Raw genomic sequence first — 18,541 nt, forward strand, 5'->3', positions numbered from 1 at the left:
ATTTATTTTTTTAATTTTTAAATAGAGATGGGGTCTTGCTATGTTGCTCAGGCTGGTCTTGAACTCCTGGGTTCAAGTGATCGTCCCACCTCAGCCTCCCAACATGTTGTCTGCCCTCTATGCATGCCTCTGTCCAAATTTCCCCTTTTGACAAGGACATCGTTCATATTAGATTAAGGCCACACTAATGATCTCATTTTAACTTGACAATTTCTCTAAAGATCCGCCTCTCAATAGAGTTACATTCTGAGGTACTGGGGTTAGGACTTCAACATATGACTTTTGGAGGGACACGATTCAGCTCATACAAAGGAGTAAGCCTGGGATCTGCCCTAGAAGAGACTAATGTGTAAGCCACTCCCGTGCAGTCCATCTTCGAGGTGTAGGGGAAGCAGTGGCGCCTGAGAGCTAGAGTAATGCCATTTTCAGTTCAGCTCCATCTTGAGACTAACAAGGCATGTTCCTTGCCAGTCACAACCATGGTCATCGATGTTTACAGCTGAGAAAACAACCTAAAGATACCCCAAAGGATACAGTCCTACAGCGGTGGAAAGTCCAGATGTCCCAATACCCATAACAGTATGTGCTTTCAGGATAGCTATAGTTACGCTTTATGTACTTACACACTACAATGTCATTACACATAAGAATGTTTTCTTTAAATTGAGAGAATAATACATTTTGTCATGCTGTCAGCTTACTCACACATAGACACAGCTTAGCTTAGCTTTTACACAGATAAGACTCCTATATAAGAAAAACACACCACATCCCTCCACTTGCTTTCTGTGGACACCCTACTCTGTAGTTGAGGAGCTTTCTTCTTTTTCTTTTCTTTCTTTCTTTCTTTCTTTTTTTTTTTTTTTTTTTTCTTGAGACAGTCTTGCTCTGTTGCCCAGGCTGGAGTGTGGTGGTACAATCTTGGCTCACTGCAACCTCTGGCTCACGGGTTCAAGCAATTCTCTGCCTCAGCCCCCTGAGTAACTGGGGTTACAGGAGCCCACCACAATGCCCCCACTAATTTTTTGTATTTTTATAGAGACGGGGTTTCACCATATTGTCCAGGCTGGTCTCGAACTCCTGACCTCAACTGATCCACCCATCTCGGCCTCCTAAAGTGCTGGGATTACAGGTGTGAGCTACTGTGCCGGGCCTGATTGATTTATTTTTAGAGGCAGGATCTCTCTCTGTTGCCCAGGCTAGAGTGCAGGGGCCTGATCATAGCTCATGGTAGCCTTGAACTCTTGAGCTCAAGCAATCCTCCCACCTCAGCCTCTTAAGCAGCTGTGAGTACACGTGCAACCACCGGAACCAGATGCTGCTTGGTATTTCTATATATTATTTGTATGGTTGGTGGGACTTACTTCCACTCAAAGGGGTGAATAAATTTGCCTAATCACATGGCTAATCAATGGTGCACCCAGGTCTGCCAGACTGTATGATAAACCAGGAATTATTCCCATTAAAAGATATCTAGCCATGTCAAGGTGGACAAAATTATCTTCAAAATTACCACCAGGCCAGGTCTGATCTAAGCTCCCAGTTTTGTTCTCTTCTTTGGGTAAGAGCTGATTCCATAAAGGGAACTGACAGGTTTTAGGTGGAGATATTGGCCTTCCATCCCCTCTGCAGCAACTCAGGTTCCGCTGCAGAAATCACTAAGATGCTGAGATCATCCGTCTCCCTGGGCACCCCTGGCCCAAGGGCCTGCAGTCATCTGTGGGAGAAGCGGCTGGAAGAAAGCACATCTATGGAGACAGCCAGTATCTCTTCCTTTGTAGCTTTTGTATTTTGGTCTCTGCTCTGTATTCTGGAGCCCTCAAACATACCAAGTCCCTTTTCCATTTGGCACCCCCAGGAACATCAGAAGGTGGTTTCTTGTCTCTCATTTTACTCCTAAAGTTTATTCCTCAGAGCCTACGAACACCGAGTCCCTAAACCAAATATCGGCAGAGAGAAGGACCTGCCCCCTTTTGCTTTATCCTTCTCCCCTCATCCCTACCCATCATCTGCCCCCTGGATAAACAGCACAATGGTACTATCAGTGGCTTCATGATAGACATAGCTTTGGATGAATTTTTTGAAATAAATTAGTGAACTGTCCCCCAAGTGGTACATAATACTGTGCTGGTGTCTCTGCACAGAGACCCCCGTGGCTAATGTGGTGTTCCTGGCCGTTCCTCTGAGACACGTGACTATGCGCAGAGGCCGCAGTTCTGTGCAAATGCTCAGCGCCAGGTAAATACAAGACTGGATCTCTAAACTGGGGATTAGTAGCTTCTGTGGGTTGAGCATTGCTCAAGTGTCCCTTGCCAGGCAGTATCTTCTATTCATTCTGTAAGCAAAAGGCTCCTGTGGTCTTGTGTGTCCTTTAAGGACTTTTGGATATGAGACTAAAATCTCGTCCCCACAGCCGTTGCCAGGCACTGTAACAAGGGCAGTGAATATATCATCTCATTACATTATTTCTTCAATTTTCACTGCTGTCCTGAGGTGGTAATATGAACTCCATCGTATCGATGAGGAAATCAAGGCACGGAAAGGTTAAGTAATTTGTCCAAAGCAGGAATAGAAAAACATCAGAGCTGAGGTTCAAAGCCAGGTCTGACTCCAGGGTCCACACTTTACTTGTACTCCATGTTGCCTCTGATCCTAAAGGCATCCTTTGTGCCAGGAATTGTGTGCTTCACCCTGGACTACAACGTCAACCTCCCGAGGTCAGGAGCATCACAGCCATGTTGAGAATTCTACTCCGTGCATGTGCGGACGATACTCTCTGAAGGAAATATACATAGAAATATGCTTTGGGGGCAGCCTGGGGTGGGGGGAAAATGAGGGAGAGAGGTTACGAGATTTTGAAGGCTTATTCTATAAAATACAGCTTTGTTTTCCTTCGACTTCAACGGATTGAGCCAAGATCCGGCATCTTTACTGATACTCAAAAGCTTTAATTAGGCTCGCCTCAGGAATCATGGCTCTGGGAAGCTTCCCCAGGCTGATAAAGGAATTCCTGCGCCCTTGTGATTGTGCTCTTCTACCTTTCACTTCCTGACAGTCTGGCTTGACTTCAGAATCACATATATGCTTCAGTGTTTTTTTAATTGGGAGGCAATTTCATCCAGCTTTTTTTGAGACTGCCACTGCAGCTTCCAAAAATGCATGCTGAGCCCCCAGTTGCCAGAACTGTAGTGTCACCCAGAGGGACATGACGATGAGGTTGCAGGAGAGCTCGCTGGGAAGGTTCATGGGCCTTCGGGTGCCTTCCCTCCACCCACCACATCCTTGTCAGCCCTCCAATCCTTCAAACCATCTCCTAGACAAGTTTGCAGAGCTTAACTCAAATGTGCCCTGGAGATTTCAAAATTAGAGAGATGACACTGTTTGGGGATTCTTCTGTGAGTCTTGTGAAAACTTAATGGAGTGGTGATTCCGTTCCAGGTCCACTATGGAGTTTGCTCAACTCCGCGTTCTCAGCAAGTATCTCAGTGACGACTTAGGAGATCAGAACATGCTGATAATTATTTAAATTATTGATGGATTTTTTTCTCCTAAGGTTCTTTGAGTATTTTTATACTAGAACTATGCTTCAGTCTAGGGAATTAACGTTGTGATAAAATATTATGTGTAAAATTCACTCATTTAAAAATGTATTATAGAGGGAAGAAGAAAGGGGAGAGCCAGGAATCAATATTTCCTAAAGATATGGACAGATCAGAGACAGCGTTAGGAGCTCTTCATATACTATCTTGTTTAAGCCTCGTAGCACCACTGAAGGGCGGGTGCTATTATCCCCACTTTACAGATTAGAAAATAGAGGCTTACAGAGATTATGTGACTTTCTACCATTTTTCAGCATGTAAGTGTCAGTGCTGGAATTCAAATATAGGTTTGTCTCACTCTAAAATATTTATTATTTTTTAATATTTTATTGAGAAAGGAGTCTCATTCTGTTGCCCAGGCTGTAGTGCCGTGGCACAATCTTGGGTCACAGCAACCTCTGCCTCCCAGGTTCTAGTGATCCTCCTGCCTCAGCCTCCTGAGTAGCTGGGACTACAGGTGCATGCCACCACACCTAGCTAATATTTTGTATTTTTAGTAGAGATGGGGTTTCACCGTGTTACCAGGATGGTCTCGATCTTCTGACCTTGTGATCCACCCACCTCAGCCTCCCAAAGTGCTGGAATTACAGGTGTGAGCCACTGTGTCCGGTCTATTTATTTATTTAGAGATGGAGTCTCACTCTGTCTCGCCCAGGCTGGGGTGCAGTGGTGGGATCTCGGCTCACTGCAGCCTCTGTCTCCCGGGTTCAAGTGATTCTCCTGTCTCAGCCTCCCGAGTAGCTGGGAGGACAGGCGTGTGCCACAATACCCTGCTAATTTTGTATTTTTAGTACAGACAAGGTTTCACTATGTTGGCCAGGCTGGTCTCCAACTCCTGACCTTAGGTGATCCACCTGCCTCAGTCTCTCAAAGTGCTGGGATTACAGGTGTGAGCCACCGTGCTCGACCTAAAACACTTAATTCATCAAAACTACATTTTAAAAAAATCCCTAGTTTCAGGTATTTATTTTTTTAATTTTAATTTTTAAGCCCTCCCCTCCTTTTAAAAAAAATTTCCCACAAAAGAACATTTAGATACAGGTACAAGTCACTGCTGAATGGACATACAACATCTCACTTTAAGTAAATTCCACATGTAAAATATCCAGATTTGAGTCCCTCAGTCCTGTTGTGCCTAAAACCTGAACCATCCCTGGGTTCCCTGATGATTAAGCCAAAAGTTCCCATTTTTTATTAAATGGGTTTGAGGTTGTTTTTAATCACTTGCAGCTGATTTCGTATTACTCTCCATAAGTTGGTGCACGTGAGAAAAATCAAAATAATCACATTTTGGGTCACTGAGAGTGACAACAGGAATGAAATAATATTTTCTTTTCTTTTCTTTTTTTTTTTTTTTTTTTTGAGACAGAGGAGTCTTGCTCTGTTGCCCAGGCTGGAGTGCAGTGGTGTGATCTCGGCTCACTGTGAGCTCCGCCTCCCGGGTTCACGCCATTCTCCTGCCTCAGCCTCCCAAGTAGCTGGGACTACAGGTGCCCGCCACCACGCCCGGCTGACTTTTTGTATTTTTAGTAGAGACAGGGTTTCACCATGTTAGCCAGGATGGTCTTCATCTCCTGACCTTGTGATCTGCCCACCTTGGTCTCCCAAAGTGCTGGGATTACAGGCGTGAGCCACCACACCTAGCCAATAGTCTCATATTCCAGCACCACCGGAAGGCCAGAAGGATCAATCTCTCTCTCTCTCTCTCTCTTGAGATGGAGTCTTGCCCTGCCGCCCAAGCTGGAGTGCAGTGGTGCAGTCTTGGCTCACCTCAACCTCTGCCTCCCGGGCTCAAGCGATTCTCCTGCCTCAGCCTCCCTAGTAGCTGGGATTACAGGCATGTGTCACCGCACCCAGCTAATTTTTGTATTTTTAGTACAGACGGGGTTTCACCATGTTGCCCAGGCTGGTCTTGAACTCCTGGCCTCAGGTGATCCACCTGCCTTGACCTCCCAAAGTGCTGGGATTACAACAGTGAGCCACGGTACCCGGCCTATTTAGTTTTTTTTTTTTTTTTTTTTTTTTTTTTTTTTTTTTGAGAAGGAGTCCCACCCTGTCACCCAGGCTGGAGTGCAGTGGCATCTCAGCTCACTGCAACCTCCGCCTTCCAGATTCAAGCAATTCTCCCTGCCTCAGCCTCCCAAGTAGCTGGGATTACAGACACCCATCACCATGTCCAGCTAGTTTTTTTGGTATTTTTTAGTAAGGACAGGTTTTCACCATGTTGGCCAAGCTGGTCTTGAACTCCTGACCTCAGATGATCCACCTGCCTCGCCCTCCAAAGTGGCTGGGATTACCGCGTAAGCCACTGCGCCCAGCCAGATACACATCTTTAAAATATTCCAATACTCTCTTCTAATGTGATATTGAAAATGGAAAAAGAAAAATATGTTCACACTGAGCCTGGGAGTTAGTGACTCCCCACATGGCCAGTGGCAGTGTCTGCCGGGGCCGGTGGCAGGGGGTGAGAGGACTGGGGGCCCTGGATGCCAGACCCGGCTCCATCCCTCTAATGTCTGTATTTCTGAGTCTTAGGGTCCAAGTTTCCTCATTTGTAAACTGCAGATGATAAAAGCTGCCCTCCCTATTGATGATGTTGCCAAGAGAAATGAATCAAGTGCTTTACAAAGTTAAAAGGGTCTACTTTTTACTCACTGAATTTGAAAAAAATTGATACAGATTTTGTATTTCTATATTCCATGAACATGTTTTTTTCTGCTTCGAGACTGCCGTTTCATCTGTACAACGTAATTACTGCACTGCTGTTTTTGGATTTATGTACCTTCTTATAGATCATTTTAACTGCCTGTGATGGTACTAGTTAAAAGGTTACCATGGACTCATATATATCATGGAAAATTAGAATAATTTGATATATTAATAATTACACCATTATAGAATGATTTCAGCACCTGGGTCTCTTACCTTAATAATAATAGCTGGTATTAATTGGGTATTATCTATGTGCCAGGTACTTTGCACATTTTATCTCTTCTACACTTCATCCAATGAAGTAGTTACTATTATTAGCCCCATCTTACAGATGAGAAAACTGAGGTTTGAAGAGTTCAAGTTAAATTGTACAAAGTGGGACATTTGGAAGATGGCAGGGATGGGATAATTGGCTGGGCACTGAGAGTTTCAGCGCTGTCTGCCTCCCTATCACTCATGTCAGGCTGGCTTGTGGTGCTGTGCGCAGGGGGATGACACTGCTCGTTCCAGTGCCAGGACACACCTTTGATGAGCCATTCTCATCCCTGCCTATACAATAAGGCAAAGGGACCAGAAAATTTCTGTAAAACATTTATGGAAAGGTGTCCTCTATGTCTTCTAGTATATAACTCAGGCCATGAAACAGGTATTTGAGTGATGAGCTCCCTGTCTTCACCATCCTGTTTCCTGATCTCCATTTCCCCCCATTCACCAGCAGTGGTTCCCAAGGCCTTGCTTCCTCCCCAGGGCATACCGTGGAGCACAGCTGGACTACCACTGCCTGGGTGACCCCCACCCAAGGAGCCTCACAGCCCTGACACCTACCAATATAAGCTGCTCCATCTGTCACCATGTACTTGTTGCGATTTAACCTAGGAAAGGTGTGATTCTTTTGTTCTTTTGTAGCACAAGCATTCTCTCTTTCCAGATCAAAAAATTTCTGTAAGACAAAAACAGGTAAATAAGAGGAACATTTCTGGTCTTGTCCAAGAGCACAAAAGAATGTATTATCCAAATATCAACAATAGACCTCATGATGGGTTATTAAAGCCATAATCTTATTACCTCACATAGATGAAGCTATTTTTGTTCTCAAATCTAAATAGGCAACAAGAGAAAATTAGCATGCTCAACGAGGTATATAATTAACACTTTTAAGCTACAAAATGAACACAAAATTCCTTTTCTTTTTTCAGCAGGAAAAGGGCCAGAAGGTTGTTTAATTCGCATTGTCTTATTCATCAGGGTGCGCTGGCATTTGAAGCATGCCTCAGGGTGCTTTCTGTCAAGCATGGCAATGAACTGAATGAGTATTCTTACATGTTGCATACATTACGTCAATGACTAGCTGATTAAACTAGGGATTTGCAAAGGTCAAAAGAGACTTTACCATAGGAACAAATACTTTTCCATCTGAACACCTAAGTCTAGGAGCTCTTTTGATAGGCAACTGAAAAAAAAAATCACAATTTCAAACCGTGAATTCTGAATTTCAACTTTTATTGACTCAGAAGGCAACCTTCCAGTTCACCCATGGCCAGGAATGGGGCAGCTAAAAGAAGGGGTATGACTGCAGGAACGGCCAGGCTATGCCTTAGGGGTCTGCGGAATTTGCTAAATTCTCAGGCAAGGCTTAAACTGTGGCTAAACTCATGGAACTCCATGACTCAGCTCACTGGAAGACATAGTCAAAGGTGAAAATATCAGTTATCCCCTATATGGGAAAATGGTGAGTATTTTCAGAACTGCCTGGAACCTTTTGGAATGTCCACAGCTATAGAATCATGTGTATTTAAAGGAAAGAAGAGGCAGGGAGGAAAATGGCATGATACCTAGAAAAGGAGATGTCATTTGCAGTTTTAAAACCGTAAGTGTTCACATTTGGCTTGAGGAAATAATGAGACTTGGACTCCCCTCCCCTAGCGTGGTAGAACGGTGACAAGCTCGATGATCGCTAAGATCCCTTCTAGCCACAGAAGTTCTATTTTGAGTTTTTGTAAAACCCTCGAGGCCCACGGTGCAGAGATCAAAATCTACCTAAAAACTGTCTATTCCACAACGCAGGTAAGCATGTGATCTGTGTGGCTCTCAGGGCCACATCCCCACGGTTATAGACAGCGATACCTGGGTCACCCAGTGTCCTCAGTTCCTGTCTTCTGCAAAATCTGCATTGGTTTCTGGACTCTTCAAAGTGACCTAATAAGCTATGAATGTTCTTAAGTCACAGTTTTATGTTTATGAGGTCACACAAATATTGAGAGCATCACCACCAATAACAGCCAGAAGTTACCTCGCTTGGACATTCTATCACCACACATGGCCACACGTGTGACTGTTTCCTTTTGGGAAAGATATTATTGTAGAATCAAGATGGATTTCAAAAAGAATAAAATATACATCTTGAGTTAAGTCAAGGATAGAGTCACAGCTTGAGGCTTCAGTAGAAACCCATTTGCTCTAGAAAGTCAAAGATGGCCCTTAAGAGGGGAAACAGCTTTCTCTGGAAGACTAAAACGACAGCAGAAATCAGGTTTTATTTACTGGTATTATTCGACACCTAATACACTGTGGGTGACAGCAAAGACATTTCAAAATGGATTTATTAGTTTGTTAAAAAAAAAAAACAAACTCTAAAAAAATCAGCTGACTAGGACAATTTTGTGCTTCACAGTCTTTTCTCTTTCCATGAGCCCCTCATGGAGACAAATCCACATCAGGGCTGGAGGTGGTTGGAGGTGGGGGTGCCCACTCCTTTAAGGACAGAGATTCCCTACCTAGTTCCCAGGCCATGTGCTTTATCAGCACTACCAGGCTCCTGAAGACACGCTCTATGCAATATTCCAATCCCCACTTTTCTTGGAAGAGTTTATCACCCATCTGTGTTCTAGACATTAGGGCCATAAGCTTCTTGCCCATCTAGGCTTGTATTGATGCTTAGAAGTGTATGTCCTCTGTTTTATACAATGGCTATGTGTGAACTATTAATGTTTGGTTTATTCAAGAAAAGTGACCATCTGTGTTCAAAAATATCAAAAAGAGGAAGCTGATTAAGTACTATAAAAGTTGCAATGATGGATTCTACTTTCCTTGTAATTTTTGGTAATTCTTAGAGCAGCTGACACTTCACGCCCTGGAAGTTTCAACTGCAGGTGCCCTAGTGGCAGGTGTGCTGTGGGGGGGGGGGGGGGGGGTCAAGAAACAGCGGGTGGGCATGGACCCGTGACTTGGCCAGAGGAGAATTTGGAAAAGGAGATTGGAGCAAATGCACCATATGGTATACCGAAAGCTCCAGACTGTCCTCTCTGCTCCTGCTAGACCTCGCGAATAACAGGGGCTCCTCTGAGTGCGGCTGTACTGACCTCCAGAGTGCACGACTTCACTGGGCAGCCTCTTCACCCGTGGTCACCCTTCCCCAGCACACGCCTGCAGAAAATGGCTAACCACACCTTGGACTCAGGCACTGTCCTGGGTTCTGCCCTGTCCCCTCACTGGCTTGCAGAATCTTTCTTATCGCTCTGCCTTTATTAGCTCCCTTCTTTGACTTCATATGTCATGCATGCACTCATTCAACATGTATGTTTCGAAAACTCCACCAAGCGTCATGTGAGTCATTGGTGAACAAGACACCTGTTCTTTTCCTCACTTCCTTTTTCCTGGAGCTCCATATGCCACTGTAATTATCTGGAAAAAGCTGTTTCTGAGCTGAATCAATCCCAAGAGTTCTCTTGTCTGTGAAAAGGTATTGAATACAATTAGACTCCATTCTCCTGTGTCTCTGACTCCCTGGGACTGCACCTGCTTCTCCTCTGATCCTGGGTACCTGATTCCAAACCCAGGTTGGCGCCCTGATCCAACTCCTGGTCATTTCATTTATTTGAAAATCTGGCCTGGAAAACAGATATGTGGGTAGTAATCACAGTCAAGTTTTTATTTCTAATACTTATACTGATTTGTGACTACACAGATGTGTGCATGATTTCCTCAGTTTACAAAAACCAGTTAAATAGAGATCAGAATTTCCATTATCCATCAAAGTTACCAGACTATTAGGGAAATTAAGATGAAAACACAGGAGAGAAGCATTATTTTTGGAAATTTACAGTAAATTCTACATTTTTATGAATTTAAGTTATTAATAATTTCATGAAAAATAAAATTTAAAATATCTTACTGGCATGAATGAGTTACAAACATCTGACCTTTTTTTGATCCTCAGGGATATAATTTGGATGTGTAGCTTCTTGTATCTTTGGGCAGATGCAGTAGATGATGTTTTGTTTTTGCTTTGAGACAGAGTCTTGCTCTGTCCCCAGGCTGAAGTGCAGTGGCAATCATAGGTCACTGCAGCCTTGAACTCCTAAGCTAAAGTGATCCCCTGGCCTCTACCTGCTGAGTCCTGAGTCCCTAGGACTACAGATGTGCACCACCACACCTGGCTAGTTTTTTTTTTTCATTTTTTTTTCCTTTTATGTAGAAATAGGGTGTTGCCATGTTGTCCAGGCTGGTCTTGAACTCTTGGCCTCAAGGGATCCACTTGTCTTGGCCTCCCAAAGTGTTGGGATTACAAGTGTGAGCCACTGCACCTCGGTGTATATGACGTTTCTGAATATAGATAAGAAAGATTAAAAAGGGCTTTGTGACTGCAATGATCTCTTCTACATGCTGGGGCCTTGGAGACATGTTTAAGAGTTCAGGTTCTGGAGTTCAAAAGACTTAGGTTTGAGTCTTGCCCCATTACTCATGAGTGTCCTGGAGAGAGGTTATCTAATGTAAGCTTCAGTTCCCATGTCTATAAAATAGGGAAAGTACCTGTTTCACAGGGTATTGTAAATATTATTTCTCTTAAGTGTTTTTGTAGAGATGGGGTCTCCCTACGTTGCCCAGGCAGGTCTTGAACTTGTGGCCTCAAGTGAACCTCCTGCCTTGGACTCCCAAAGCACTGAGATTACAGGCATAAGCCACATGTCTGCCTGTCTGGTTGTGGATATTACATAATCTATATAAGGCATTTAACTCAGTGCCTGGATAACTGTATATACTCATGAATATTCATGAATATAACACATTTCTTCACTTATTTAAAAAGTATTAAGTACTTACTAAGTTCAGGCAATGTGAAGTGCGTGTTGCTATAACAGCAACACAACAAAAACTTAATAAATGATGTAGCACTGGTTTACTCATTGGGCAGCGGGCAGCAAGTAAATTGGTATTGTAGGATGGAAAGATGAAATCTCATGTTATATAGTGACAAACTATTTGGTAAAACCATAACCGGCATTTATTTGGAAGGCATACCAAGTACCACCGAACCTTTGGCTAATAGGGCTTTGGCTGTAGGGACTGGGGAAATGAATTGTTTGTACTGTGTGTGGTTATTTGTGGTTTTTTTTTTTTTTTTTTTTGAGACAGGGTCTTGCTCTGTCTGGAATGCAGTGGCGCAATCTCGGCTCACTGCAACCTCTGCCTCCCGGGTTCCAGGTAATGCTTGTGCCTCAGCCTCCCAAGTAGCTGGGATTTCTAGGCGTGCACCACCACGCCCAGCTAATTTTTGTATTTTTACTAGAGATGGGGTTTCACCATGTTGTCCAGGCTGGTCTTGAACTCCTGACCTCAAGTGATCCGCCTGCCTTGGCCTCCCAAAGGGCTGGGATTATAGGCGTGAGCCACTGTGCCTGGCCTGTTAGTTGTGCTTTTAAAAAGCTTATGAGAGGAGATAAATAGGCTCAGGGAAGGAATGGCTAGTTTACAAGTGGAAATGATAGAGAGCAGATAGATCAGAAATTTGGTATTTCACAGGGTTAGAAAGCTGATTGTACCTAGAACTCAATAGAAAATAAGTATGAAAAATCCTTTAAGTGGCCAGTGAAGACTGAGCCCTGTAGAAAAGATGAAATAATTGGTGTAATTTTAATAGGGGTAATCTTCCCACCTGTGTCTGATGGTCTTGAATGAACCCTATCATTAGAGAGAGAGAGAAGTCTATGAAGTAGAAAGCATAATTCATCAAGTTAGGGAATTATGTACAACAAGAAACTTTGGACATGGCTATGGATACATGGAAATAACTAGAAGCAAGTACATCAGAACCTGCTACATTTCTGAGAAACTTGCATTGCCCAAGAAACCAACCAGCTCGTGCTAGGACCACAAACTCCTTTAACTGTTCATGCCTTAAAACAACCTTGGGGCTGGGCGCGGTGGCTCACGCCTGTAATCCCAGCACTTTGGGAGGCCGAGACGGGCGGATCACGAGGTCAGGAGATGGAGACCATCCTGGCTAACACGGTGAAACCCCGTCTCTACTAAAAAATGCAAAAAAACTAGCCGGGCGAGGTGGCGGGTGCCTGTGGTCCCAGCTACTCGGGAGGCTGAGGCAGGAGAATGGCGTAAACCCGGGAGGCGGAGCTTGCAGTGAGCTGAGATCCGGCCACTGCACTCCAGCCTGGGCGACAGAGCGAGACTCCGTCTCAAAACAAAAAAACAAAAAAACAAAAAAACAACCTTGGGTCCTGGGTCTGAACCAGCAGGCGTATGAGGACTTCACAATACCTTCCCAGAAGAGCTTTATAATTGCTGTGGACCAGGGACCGCCATGGGCCTCCGAACCTTCCCTTTCTAATGGCGGTTTTCCTTGTGCTTATCCTGTTTCTGTACTCACGAAGGGAGATAGCCTTAACCTGATTTTGGGTATTTTTTGGTGAGTGGTGGGGAATTCTTACTGTTCTGTTTTAGTTTTTACATTGACAAACTATGATGTACCGCTTTCAGGCTCGATGTCCAGAAATGCACATCACTGGAAGACTGTGCAGTGACTGCGTGAAACTTTGCGTTTTCTCCCCTGTGGGAGGTGGGAATGAGGGTTCTCTAAGAGGGAAGAGGAGTGAAATGGATGCTGTGTACCAGGAACTTCAGATCATGATGATTCACAAACCTGTTCCTTTGTCACCCTGGAAACACAGTTGGCTTTCTGAACAGGGTCATAAGCCTCCCTGGCTATTAGGCATGGCCATGTGAAAGCTATCCAGGCAGTGGAATGAAGGCTAAAGGGACGTTCCCTACCTCCAGGCCTAATCCAAAAGTGCCTCTCACACAGCCCTCCAGTTCTGCTCTTCTCCTGTCTGGCCTTGGGATATTCAGAGTCAGGGCGATCATGGAAGCCATGTGTCAAAGTTAACTGCAGAGCCCTTGATACCCTGGGTCCCTAAATCAAGGGATGCAGCTTGGTTACCTAGAAGAGAGCCTGCCACAGGCCAGATTCTCAGTGCGTGTTTGTTGAATGACTGCATGGGGGTTGAGGAAAGCTGAGACCTATAGGATTAGTGGTTATGAGGTGGGTAAACATGGAGAAGAAGAGTGTTGTAGGCAGAGGGAATAGCTCGCACCAAGTCTGGAGCGGAGGAAGAGGGCGATGAGGATTGGAGTAGAGTCAAAGACGCACTAGAGAATTAACACATTTCAGATCTATTCCCAATTCCCAATCTTACCTCCCTCAAGGTCTCCAGAGGTGGATTAGTATGTGGCCCGAGGGACCCGCGGCAAGCATGGGGACCCAGACTAGGAGGCTTTGGGCTGGGGGAGTCTGTGCTGGTGCACGCACCAGTGCTCTGTTGGTCACAGTCTTACAAGTAAGAACAGTAGGTGAATGGGGTAGTTCAAGCAAAATAGAGAGGGCCAGGCGCGGTGGCTCATGTCGGTAGTCCCAGCACTTTGGAAGGCCAAGGTGGGCAGATTGCTTGAGCCCAGGAGTTCAACACCAGCCTGGGCAACATGGTGAAGCCCCATCTCTACCAAAAATGCAAAATTAGCTAAGCCCAGGGATCAAGGCTGCAGTGAGCCGGGATTGTGCTACTGCACTCCAGCCTGGGTGAAGAGCAAAACACTGTCTCAAGAAAAAAAAAAAAGAAAAGAAAAAAGAAAATGGAAAGGATGCAACAGAAAGGGAGAAGAGGGCTGGACAGAGAAGGTATCAGGAAACATGAGCTCTACTCTCCTTTTTTTGTATGTGATTGTTTTGAAAAAATTAACGTGCTTTTTGAAGATTGTCATCCTGGTTCTCACTGTAAGTTTACACGTAGGTGTATGCTTGCAGCTTTCACACACATGCAGAGGGCATTCACTTTTTATTTAGTAACACAGTCAACACAATACTTACGACTTTCAAACTGCAGTTGGCTATTTCGGTGCAAATCGCTTTAAGAGATGAAATAAAGTTAAACGTAAGGGGATCAGTTTCCTTCCAGAAGCTTATAAGGAGTCGAACTCTAACGCTTCGTAAAACTAATGCTTCTCTTATTTTTGCATCCAAGTCTGGCCAGTAAGTCCTGCAGAAATCATATCCAAATAGTAAAAATAAAGAAATTAAGTTAGTTTGGGGAAAGAAGTTTACTAGACAGCACAGAACATTGATATTACTCTGATCATTACTTTATCCTGTAATATATAAACAGCCTCATCGGAGAGGTTGAAAAACATACAAGCCTCTTAGCTTAGGCACCAGGAAATGATGATTTGCTGGGACCTGCCCCTGCCTAAAAGGAGGTTTCCTGCCACCGGGTCCTTGGGCTGTGTGGGCTGGGGTGAGGACAGGCTGACTGCCACCACAGGCCACCTTTACTACATCTCTGATGCTACCTGGGCCTCAGTCCACTAAGAACTGATTATCCAATAGAATTCCAGTTAGGAACCCTGAGCACCCCCTCAGTCCCCAAATGCCACTAAAACTTCTCTTTGGTGACTGTCCCCGAAATGAACTTCTGCTCTGGTCATCTGAGCTTCCCCACACTTTCCATTCCCGACTGTCCTTGCCGTGGTCTCTCCTGACCAAGACGCCCACTACTCCCCTCCCTTCCACATTTTCTGCAGGGCTTTTGGAATCTTCCAACAGGCAAAGTTTCCCCAACAGGCTCGGCCTTTCTCTGAATCCTTAAGCCGTTGCCTTAACTGAATCCTGATTCCTCCCTGAGGCCGCAGCTTCTCCTGGAATCCTGCGTGCATCTCCTACCATGACCTGGCCGCTTGGTTTATGATGCTGGGCAGCCTCCTGCTCTGCCTCTGCCGGCCCCCAACACACGCCGTCACTTCCAGAACTGTCATTTAATTCTTATGTTAAAACAAAAAGCTTTCCTGTCTTAAGGACCAAGCCTTAAATCATTCTCCCTCCCCTCGGCCCTGACATTTGTAGACCTTTTGTTTACTCATCAAACTCTTACCCTATATTCTGGGCCAATTCAGTATTTGAACTAATGATATATTATTTGAAACTGTAGCCTGCCGGTGTCATGATCATTTTACCTCTAAAGGCCTCCTGTCCTGATTCCCCACTCTCTTAACCACTCTTTCGTCACATGCAGGCTGCAGATTCATGACGCCTTCAATCAGCCCGGTCCATCAGCCTCTCCTGTCTCCCTTGACTGCCCAGCCTCATCTCAGTTCTGATCACTTGAATAATACTTGCCTCTCTACCTTCCTCTTGCTCTCGGCAAAAATCTAGATCCTGGATCCACACTACAGTTCTCTTTGTCTGGTTTTATACCCATGAAGCTGAGGAAAGACCGTCTCAGCCTTGTGCTGGAACTTGGTTTCTCTGCCTCCAGTCAGGCACTTCCTCGATGACCACCACAGTGATCATCTAAGGCAGACCTGGTGAGGCTACTTCTTGAATTAAAACAGTGGGGCCGGCGTGGTGGCTCACACCTGTCATCCCAGCACTTTGGGAGGCCAAGGTGCATGGATCACTTGAGGTCGGGAGTTTGAGACCAGCATGGCCAACATGGTGAAACCCCATCTCTAATAAAAATACAAAAATTAGCCGGACATGGTGGTATGCGCCTGTAGTTCCAGCTACTCGGGAAGCTGAGGCAGGAGAATCACTTGAACCCAGGAGGTGGATGTTGCAGTGAGCCGAGATCGTGCCACTGCACTCCAGCCTGGGTGACAGAGGAAGACTCCACCTCAAACAAAACCAAAACAAAACAAAACCCACCCCTCCACAAAAATCCATCAAGTGGAACTGCCACAAAGTCACAAGACTCCCCCAGTGGTTGGGATCTCTGGTTTCTGGCCCTTGCCCCCTCTTCAATTAGATCTCTCACCATTTTACCTTGAGCTCTTTTTTTCTCCATCTGAAACTTGGCTCATGCTGTCCCTTCCACTGGGAAAATTTTTCACCCTTTCTGACAAATTCCTGAGTTTTAAAAAGTTTTTTTCAAGAAATTTTTGTGGAGAAACTGAATATTTTGAATTGTAAATCAGTGAGCATCTCCTCCAATGGGCTGCTTCTAACCCTGAAGCTGCACGGCGGGGGCTCTTTTACCTAGCGTCTGTAATATTCTCTATAGACGTTCACTGTACCAGTCACACCTCTGTTCTAACAGTCTCTTTCCTGTCCTGTTAGATGGAGGTTGAGATCATATGCTCCTCATGCTTTAATCACTAGTCACAGTGCTCAATAAATATTTGTTGAATGAGGCTGGGCGTGGTGGCTCACGCCTGTAATCCTAGCATTTGGGAAGCCAAGGCTGGTGGATCACCTGAGGTCAGGAGATCGAGACCAGCCTGGCCAACATGGTGAAACCCCATCTCTACTAAAAATACTAAAATTAGCCCAGTGTGGTGGCATGTGCCTGTAGTCCCAGCTACTACTCGGGAAGCTGAGGCAGGAGAATCACCTGAACCTGGGAGGCTGGGAGGCAGAGGTTGCAGTGAGCCGAGATCTTGCCATTGCACTCAGCCTGGGTGACAAGAGTAAAACTCTGTCTCACAAAAAAAAAAAAAAAAAAAAAATTGTTAAATGAATACATAAAAAGATTAATACTTGAAAGACTAATCAGGCTACATTTTTATTATTCCTTTACACACTTACTGATTTCCTTGTGAAAGATGTATTTTATGTGACTGAAGAAATAAATAATGAACAACTCCAAACTGAGACCTAAATAATTAAGTGACTTGCTTAAGAAAGAGAGTTTGATTGCTAAATCAGGAAGAAGTGAAATAGGGCTTCTGAATTTTTTTTTTTTTTTAAATGGAGTTTCACTCTTGTTGCCCAGGCTGGAGTGCAATGGCGTGATCTCGGCTCACTGCAACCTTGGCTTCCCAGGTAAGTGATTCTCCTGCCTCAGCCTCTCAAGTAGCTGGGATTACAGGTGCCTGCCACTATGCCCAGCTAATTTTTGTACTTTTAGTAGAGATGGGGTTTCACCATGTTGGTTGGGACGGTCTATAACTCCTGACCTCAGGTGATCCGCCCACCTTGGCCTCCCAGAGTGGTGGGATTACAGGCGTGAGCCACTGTGCCTGGCTGGCTTCTGAATTTTTACTGTAGGATTTATTTAGTCACAGAACATTGCTCCATTCCCTTCCTACTATCTTGAAAAGTAGAAGTTATTTCTAACACTATGGCTAAATAATAGTGTGTGTTTTTTATACATGCTGTTAATCATTTCTGATTTGAGAGTGTATGATTTTTTTCTCTTTCATTTGGATGGTTGGCAATATATAGACTAAAAGTTAAGTCTGAAAGATTAATTCCATTAACATACTGAAATTTGATAGTATTTACCTATTTATTAAAGTTGAATTCACTCCTGAAAAGCTTTTCCGGGACTAGATAAAGACGAGTCACCAGTCTGAATTTATACAAATAATTAATTTATCTGATTGAGAATAATTTAATTATAATCTTGATGCTTGGACAACTACTTATGTCTCTTTGATGATCTTTCAATTTAGAAAGTTAAAAGCATTTACAGGTTTAAAATTTTAAAAATACAATAAAAGAAGTTTCATTTAATAGCTGAAATGGTAGATTCATAACCAAAATGCAAAATTTCAAGTGAGCCTCTGATTCTTTAACATTCTTTTCGTTTTTTCTGGATTTCTAAAATATTTTAGATCCTCCATGCTAATTATTTACCCCTTCACCATAAAGAATCTCAATTTTGTTCATAGAACTTCAGGGAACAAAGGTTTTGTCAATCCTGAGAAATCATCATGCCATCCTAACATGTAACTCCCTGAACTTGACCTTATTCTCCTTCTCAATAACAGGAAAATCAGGTAAAACCCCTATTATGTTTTGAAATATTCCCAAAGTGGAGGTAAAATCTAAAACTAAATCTAAAACCAAGTGAACAACAAAGGGAGGAAAAATAAAAAGGAGGGATAGAAAAGGTGTGGAAGTGTGTCGGGAAGAAAATCCATGAATGTCCAAAGGATGCTCTGTGTGT

At 44.2% G+C, this 18,541-nt stretch overlaps 1 protein-coding gene across 6 annotated transcripts in view; it reads right to left on the reverse strand.

Moving 5' to 3' along the window:
* PLD5 (phospholipase D family member 5) overlaps positions 1 to 18,541 on the reverse strand; it is a 422,686-nt gene that overhangs the window by 6,377 nt on the left and 397,768 nt on the right. For all 6 annotated transcript variants that reach the window (XM_050771115.1, XM_050771125.1, XM_050771134.1 and 3 more), the window contains 2 exons: positions 14,467 to 14,635; positions 7,137 to 7,251 (listed from right to left, as the gene is read on the reverse strand). In XM_050771115.1, the coding sequence (XP_050627072.1) occupies positions 7,137 to 7,251; positions 14,467 to 14,635 (284 nt within the window). The remainder of the gene's footprint in view (positions 1 to 7,136; positions 7,252 to 14,466; positions 14,636 to 18,541) is intronic.

Source organism: Macaca thibetana, chromosome 1 (genome assembly GCF_024542745.1).
Source record: "Macaca thibetana thibetana isolate TM-01 chromosome 1, ASM2454274v1, whole genome shotgun sequence".
NCBI classification, from domain to species: Eukaryota; Metazoa; Chordata; class Mammalia; order Primates; family Cercopithecidae; genus Macaca; species Macaca thibetana.